The following is an 8,070-nucleotide window of genomic DNA, read 5'->3' as shown; positions in this document are numbered from 1 at the left end:
TAGGGGGGCGTACTGTGCTAAAGCCTTCAATTTAAGACATATTCGTCCTGCACACAATTAAACAAAAGAAAAAGAATCCCAAGACTTGGTCTTGGATTAGTAGTGCAGACTAAAGTTAAAGAAAAAAACCGAATTGGTGTTGCACCAATTCAGTTTAATTACTATGAAAAGAAATTCCAAAACTACCAGCAATACCAGCTTGGATTTATAGCGCAAAACTGAAAACAAAAAAAAAACACAAATTTCACCCCTGTTTGATAGGTGGTTACACCAAATCAGAGCGGTACCTGCTCTAATACCACTTGTTGGATCGTGAATTCGCTAGAGGGGGTGAATAGCGATTAAAAAATTTAGCGAGAGTATGTAGCGGAATAAACACGAAAACAACAATGCTAACACAAGTAAATTTTACTTGGTTCGGAGCCTTTGGCGACTCCTACTCCAAGGCCCGCACTCGTTAAGTACTTTCGTTGGGCAATCCACTAGCAATTCGAAAAGTTGATTGCAAAAGTAAGGTACAGAAATGATAGTAAAAATAATACCTACAATAATTTAGAAGAAAAAACAGCACTTGTCGGAGAGCCTTTGCAGCGTCACAGAAGCACAGTAGAGCAATCGATGGGAGATCTTATCGTTCGTTGTACTTTGCTCCAGGCCTCACCTCCTTATATAGGAGGCTCGGGGTGCCCTGATCCCTTCCGGGCGCCTAGAGTGTAACGTAGCTCGTCCACACATGAAGCTCCATATAGCGACGCGGCTGGGGATAACTTTTTGCATCCCGGGCATCCGGACCTTTGTTTTTTTCAGCAACCTGCAAAAAACATTAGTCCAAGCCAAAATGTAAGATTACCTTGCAAAACAAAGTGTTAGCACAGTTAAGTTATAAGAGTAATAAAAGTAGTAGTTAGATTCCGTCTCCTCGAGACCGGAATCTAGTCACGATCTCAACTTAGAGTTTCTGAAATGGATCTAAGTTGGATCGACGTCTAATGTTCCCTTCCTGGGAACGCGTCCTCACAGTCACTCCTCTCTAGTGACTAACCTCAACTTACCTGCCAGACGTCCGGTCAGCCCTTCAACCCGTCTGGACTTCGTGCCATCTATCCAGTCGACCCTTTGATCTAGTTGGGCTTCATGCCAAACGTCTAGTCATCTCATTGACCCGTCTGGACTTCGTACCAGCTATCCGATCTGTCCGTCGACCTAGCTGGACTTCGTGCCAGATGCTAGGTCAGCCCATCGACCTATCTGAGCTTCTCCTGGACACTTCGTAGAAGTGTTAGATCAATATGAAACTAACTTAACCTACTTTGCCATTCATCAAAACTGAGTTAGACCGTTAGTGCTAACCGCACCAACATGAACTACTTGGAGCACCTATGGGAGCTGTATTGGATGGGGAGCTTGACTGGGAAGCTGGCAAGGAGATCATACTTCAAGCTTAGTGAGGGGACCCCACATTTGGTTTTTGTGAGGTGAGACCACATATGTATGAGAGTGTGTCAGATATATTTTTGTACATATGTGGGACTGTGCACTAACTTGAGAGGGGTTCCTCCCATTTTATTTTGTTGTGGGAAGATCACATATTTGGGAGGTGAGAGCGCACTTCTGAGGTGTACATATTTTGTTTTGTTTGTTTCTTTTGTTTTTCCGAGTGGGAGGCATGAGTGAGGATGGTGAATAGATCTATCATAATGATCTATCTAGTCCGCAACAAATGACTCGCGATAAAGATATGTCAAATCCGTTGACGGTTAGAGCTTTGTCAAAAAGCCTAAGAGGATGAATAGATCCACCATAATGATCTATCTAGTCCATAGTAAATGGCTTACGATAAAAACACACCAAATTCATTTATGGCTAGAGTTTTGCCAAAAAGCCCAAGAGGGTGAATATATCTACCAGAATGATCTATCTAGTCGTAGTAAATAACTCGCAGTAAAACCACAACAAATCCATTGATAGTTAACCACTTGCTAAAAGTGTATACTATGACTGGTGGCGAGCTGATTGCTCATTGATGCCAAGCCAACATATAAGGATGACTGGAGGGTTGGCTCGCGTAGTATCAGAGGAGTTAGAGTTTACCTCTTGAGACAAATGAAGGTTAGCATTGTTAGGCGTTGATGCAGAGGACAGATGGCCTAGGGTTGATCGTCATGGACCCAGTGTAGAGGATGAGGATGGTTGCGGATGAGATAGTGGATACAGAGTACAATGGACTGATTACAGATCCACCCTGGATGCTTCGATTGATGGAGTTGGCTTGCTTGAGGTGCAGTGCACCGCTTGAGAGTTGTGCCAATGGATACGTTTTGGGAGGTTGGTGCAGTGAGAGTACGTGTACATGTATATGATTCCTACCTACATAGGTTCATACATTAGATAGCTGCTTTGATCTGATAATTTATTAGAAACGATTGACTACCTTCGGACATGTGTTGGTTTGTACTATGTTTTTGATGATATATAATTTATCTTTCATCAAAAAAGGTTGGATTCCTTTTGGTTTAGTTATGAACTAAAATTGATTTGGTTTAATAATGAACTAAGAGCAGTTTAATTTTGAACTAAGTTGGTTTGATTTTGATCCAAGCTTAATGATAGCCAATCAAGTTATATTAGGTTTTGGATTTGGGAGATTACTTGCCCCCCAAGTCATTATGAAGAGGTATATATATACCCCTCCATGAGGAGGAGAGATTAATTTTTGATTCATTGGAATTAAACCTAATAGTGATTAGTTTTTTCTCCTCTCCCTTGCTGCTTATTTCGGCGTCGACGTCCCTTGTTGTCAATTTCAATGCTGATGCCCCTTGTTGTCGATTTCGACTGCAACGCCCCTTACTACTGATTTCGGCATTGACGCCTTAGCTGCCGGTAGCCGTTTGTGATTCGGATAGCAGCTCCTAAAGCATCGGACAATAGCAAAGGTTGCTGCCACCCTCTTCTTTTGAGTCGGCCAAGTACTTGGCCGAACCACACTTTATGCCTTCCGGTTGCCCTCGCCACAAGGCACAAAATTGAGCTGGGGTTTCTTCTCTCGGATCATGTCGTCTCTACATTTGTCTAGTGTCAAATCAGAGATGAAAACTTATGTCTTAGCGAAACCGTCTCGAATATATCTCAGTGTAAATATCGATAGAGGCTAATTGTGAGGCTAGCTAAATGCTCTCTTCAAAGTTCGATTACGAATTTGAAGATATAATTTCTTTATAAAAGTTTTTATTTTATTGTACAACTATGTTAGTACATGTGTATATCCTGTATGTATGCACGTGCTATAATAATTTAAAAAATTATTATATTTCCACTACATATTTTGTGAAATAAATTTTTAAAATATGCATAAAAATATCCAACAATAATATGGTAAGATATTTGATAGATTAATCAACTATTTATAGTTCAATTCTCAATTTCGAAGTATTCAAAGCACAATTTCTATACATTCAAAAAGCAATGGTATAGAGATGAGGAGACATAATTTGATTGACATATTAATCAAGTACCATGATTCAATTCGCAAGACTACTTACCGAGTCTTAATCGGTTCAAAAAAAACCTAAATACTTGCATTAGAAAAAATAATAATAACCTCAATAAACATGATCGATAAAAAGTAGCTTTTGCTCGGTTCGTGCAAACTCATTAAGTCGTGGTTATCGTTACGGAAAAATTGGATCAACTTCTATTGAAACAAAATCATCAAAGAAAGACATCATTAAACTAACAACAACAACACAAGAAGGTAAGAAGCAAAAATGATGATCCATAGTCATCTCAATTTAAGTAGGACCACAACCATTAAGCTTCAATTATTATACATTTCAATTAAGCTATAGGTTGAACTGTCAAGGCATAGGAAGCGAAAAGTCACAGGCCAAACCATCAGAATCCTTCAACAAGACAGATCAAAGAAATCCAGGGTGTTCGCTTATTCCTCCCTCGACATGGGATCCATTCCGGTAGAGGGGCTGTCGGCAAAGTATTCTTGGTGTTTCAAGTTCACTCCATACTGTTCAGAGATACACAGGGTGGCATTAGATACAAGGAATGTAAAAGGCAATATGCTAGAAATGGGAGGAGATGACTGGAATGCAATAATAAAAACACGAATGAATAACGTTACAGCATGGTCGACTAGCGAGGATAGCACACTTGTACTTGATATTAAATAATTCATCAATACTTAATTTATGAAACACGGGCAAATCCAATACCTTGACATTAAATAATTTAACGATATTGAAGAGGAACTACTGTCTAAGTTCATCTACATCAAACACTATACCAGCAGCCATCTGTCCTCACTATTTAGAGTTTTTTATACTGATTTTGTCTCACAATATAGCTGTCATGCAAGGACATAGTAATCACCATGACATTTGAAGTAACGTACCCCGAGAGTTTGCTTTGGTCTCACTTTATTCGCACATTTCAACTATAACTTACCCAATTGGTGTAAGAGAACTGTATGTCATGTCCATACACAAAGTATAATCAGTCTTACTCGAGTCAAAATATTTTCCTTTTGCTTATAGGCATACACATGGATTGGTGACCAAACAAAGCTCCTAAAAGTCCTATCTTAACCATTCAATCTTCTTTATCCTATGAATAAATCATTAATCACTCGCTGAAAAAATGTATTAAAGGCATCCAATGATTTTACAAGATCCACCAGTCTAAATTTGTTTAAATAACATATTAAATTTATGAAATGCCTCCAGAATTTGAATTTCTAAATTATTTAAATTTGCAACAATTACCATAGTATCATTTGCAAACATCCTTGAAGTTTGTCTTCAATATGCACGGTTGTCTTACAAAAAAAAAAATGTTAAATATATGTCACACTTTTTCATAGAGCTCTTTACTCACAATTAATATGGACTACGTTAGTATATTAAATGACACCTATTTGATCATTGTAAAAAATGGAATTGCCAATTAATGTCACTACATGAACTTGTCCAGAACATTTCTTGAGGTTTATTATTTGGACCATGCTCTGTTGTTCCCTACCAACAGTACTGCATTCACTTTATCAGAGCCAATAATTAAGTTAGATTGCATCTAAAAATATCAACACAAATATTTGTTTTTTTTTTAAAAAAATAGTGGAATGTGAACTGTTTACTTACCTCTTGGAGGGCTTTTGAAAGATCATCCATTGTTAAGACAAGCCGCTTATCCTGGAACAGAATGACAAAAATGAGTACGAAAACATATGAATGAATCAGATAATCATTACCAAGGAGGGTACAGAGTGCACCTTTGGTTGCTTACTTTTATCCTTGACTGGTGCTGCTTGTCTGGCTTTACAATGCCTGAATAGATATTCCAAAGAACAAAAATAAAATGGTAATAGTTAAACTAGTGGAGATAATTGTTCATTATCTTTCTAAAAAAAGGAAAATAAAAAAGGACTTGATAAATGAAAGAGCCTAATCTAGACCCTTCTTCCCTTTAAGTAATTTGTTTTCACAGTAACCAAAAGGCAGCAATTTCAGTATACAGTAAGTTGTCAAACCGGAGATGTTTGACTTTATTTATTAGGATGTAAAATGTCATCTTGAAATGCACCCATGCAAAATAGAATGTCTGTTACAATGACAAATGCCTATAAAAAATGATCTTTTACTTAGTCTTGATAATAATTTGGTTTCTTAATTGTAATTGAGAGTAATTACAACATGATAATTTAGTTTAAGATTGACATCGAGAAACCAAATGGAACACATACTGAAGAGCATCACTTGCAACATCTGAGATGAACTTTTGTGTAGCAACAGAAATCAACCTTGTTCTGTCAGAAAGTACAAGTATCAAATCACTAAGCCAATGATGAAACAACTAAGAGATTAAGAAATCATTCTTCAAAGAAAATAAAAATGGAAGCACCATATTCCACAAGGTTTACCACAGACATATCACAACTGTCATCTCGTAATTGGACCAGTTAGCACAGTTTAGTCATGAGATTTATCATGTTTCTTCTTCAGGGTTACTAGCACAAAATATAGTTGGCCTGGGTGACACCAGAGAAATATATAAAGGTACTTAAGTTTGTTGTTTGAACACCAAACTATTTGGCATTTGCAAAGAGATGCTAGTCGATTCAAAATTTTATGGATTGAGTTGCTTGGTTTTGCCACTTACAAAGTTCCATGTTTCAACCTAATAGAAAAAAAGGCATGTTGTAATTGAAAATTATTTGAAACAAAGGCTGTTGAGTAATTAGAAACATGACAAGTCATGTGCAAGAAAACAGTGATTTTCTCTACAGATGATAATTCCATTAAGTAGCCAGCCCTCCTAGTTGAACAGATTATCTTGTTTTAAAATTCCTCATCTTTCAGATACCTTCTCCCCCAAAAAATAAAAAAACATTATTATTTTAACACTTACGTTTTCAGTTTGTTTTAATGTCAATAAAGTGGCCTAGATATTAATATAGACAATCATAATTTTTATGTCGTCAAGGATGATTGGGTACTTATGAAAGGTAAGGCTCAAGTCCCTTGATTTTTTCTAAGTGAGCTTTGACTCGAGCATATCCATATGCTCTTGCACAGGTTGAGGTATTGGGCTGAGCACATACCATCCAAACAAGCCATTTAGTGCTGGAGCAAAGCCAAGATTATAAGGGTCTAGGAGCACATGACCCTTCTAAATACAAAGTAAGTGAGATATAACAACACAAAAAACTTGAAGAAAAACAAGCAACAAAAAGGAGCATAGATGGTTTAACCACCCATTAAAGTTTGCAGCTAACGTTGATTTTAGGCCTTCTTGTTTATTCCTGATTCATACTTCAAAATTTCATTGTGCATCCTAAAGGGGCAAATCAAACATACAACTCATTTTTTTTTTTTCCATGTAACATTCATTATCACTGAGATGAAAAGATTATTATCCTTTCAAATTTGCTACTGATTTAATTGCAATTAGATTGTGGCGCAGAGAAAGTGATATTGCAACCCTAATGTTTGATTTTCTAAAAGCCCTATGTTCCAAAATTAGCTGAAAGTTTATAGCAGGAAGTATTCAACTAGGAATAAGGGAAAAGCTGTTCCATCCTAGATCTAAGCTTTGTACAACAGGCTTAAGAGTTCTCCTGAACTCTGTATGTTTATTTCACAGCCACCTAAAACAGGATAAGTAGCATGCATCTTAATATAATAAGCAAATTTAGGGTTACAACAGAATTGGATAATAATTCGGCAGCCAACCACCTACCATATAAAGGAAACACAAAAGGAAAAAATTTTAAATAAAAACAAAAAAAAAAAATCAAGAACAAGGTACCAACATTCGTATGTCGGGGCAGTGGAAGCCACTCCTTGCAAGGTAATGCTCCACCAGCTCATCCGGAATCTGCACGATTGCAACCAAAAAAAAAAAACATAACATGAATTAATCAAAATAGTCAGCAAATAGAACCAAACGAAGTAGGTATTTTAACCGTGGGAGTATAATCCATGAGGGAGGCGAGAAATTCAGTGAGGGCGGCGTCATCGTCATGCCTGCCATCGCCGCCCATAGATGAAGACGAGGAATTCATCGCTGCCAGATCCCGCTGGACGCCTCCCTTTCTTCCCTCTGTTCAACCCAAAGAGTCGGAAGGAGATCGCTTAGCTCCGCCCTAGCCGGAAAATACTTCTCACCGGAAGACGGCAACACCACGGGAAGCGATGGATCTCATTTGGTAGTTCCTATTTGACGAGTGAAAGTGGATCGGATCCACCTCGTACTGCAATTGGGCCGGATCCCAGAGCTAGGCCTGTTTGTTTGGGCCGGTTACTATTAATATTAACACTATCAATATATTTTACTTTATGATTTTAAAATTTTAAAACATATTAATTGAAATTTGATTTAGTAATTATTATACTATATAATAATAATTACTAACTCACAAAAAACCAAGCATCGCGAAAAGGAATTTATCTTGTTTTATTACCCTTTTTGGTTGGTTTTTGTTGTAAAATGAATTTTATATTTTGAGATGCTTGGATTGTTTTGTACCTTTGAGCCAGCTAAGTTTGAAAAATTAAAATA

The 8,070-nt window shown here is 37.3% G+C and overlaps 1 protein-coding gene across 1 annotated transcript; it reads right to left on the bottom strand.

Annotated features, from left to right (window-relative positions):
• Positions 1-3,711: 3,711 nt before the first annotated feature.
• On the bottom strand, positions 3,712-7,713 carry LOC121971768 (transcription initiation factor TFIID subunit 10-like). The gene is made up of 6 exons (XM_042523199.1): positions 7,475-7,713; positions 7,322-7,386; positions 5,753-5,815; positions 5,282-5,336; positions 5,151-5,201; positions 3,712-4,021 (listed from the first exon to the last, which is right to left on the bottom strand). The coding sequence occupies exons 1-6, from the start codon at positions 7,571-7,573 to the stop codon at positions 3,941-3,943; spliced, it is 414 nt and encodes a 137-aa protein (XP_042379133.1). The 5' UTR covers positions 7,574-7,713; the 3' UTR covers positions 3,712-3,940.
• Positions 7,714-8,070: the final 357 nt, after the last annotated feature.

This window comes from Zingiber officinale, chromosome 4A, assembly GCF_018446385.1.
Source record: "Zingiber officinale cultivar Zhangliang chromosome 4A, Zo_v1.1, whole genome shotgun sequence".
In the NCBI taxonomy this organism is placed as follows: Eukaryota; Viridiplantae; Streptophyta; class Magnoliopsida; order Zingiberales; family Zingiberaceae; genus Zingiber; species Zingiber officinale.
The sequence above is the reverse complement of the archived record's forward strand: the minus strand, read 5'-3'. Positions and strand labels throughout refer to the sequence as shown.

Excerpts from the sequence above, each read along its gene's own strand:
- LOC121971768 (XM_042523199.1), bottom strand. The coding sequence starts at position 7,573 with ATGAATTCCTCGTCTTCATCTATGGGCGGCGATGGCAGGCATGACGAT. Across the intron at positions 5,337-5,752 it reads GTTGCAAGTGATGCTCTTCA|GCATTGTAAAGCCAGACAAG; the intron begins GTATGTGTTCCA and ends ATATCTATTCAG. Across the intron at positions 5,202-5,281 it reads ATAAAAGTAAGCAACCAAAG|GATAAGCGGCTTGTCTTAAC; the intron begins GTGCACTCTGTA and ends ATTCTGTTCCAG.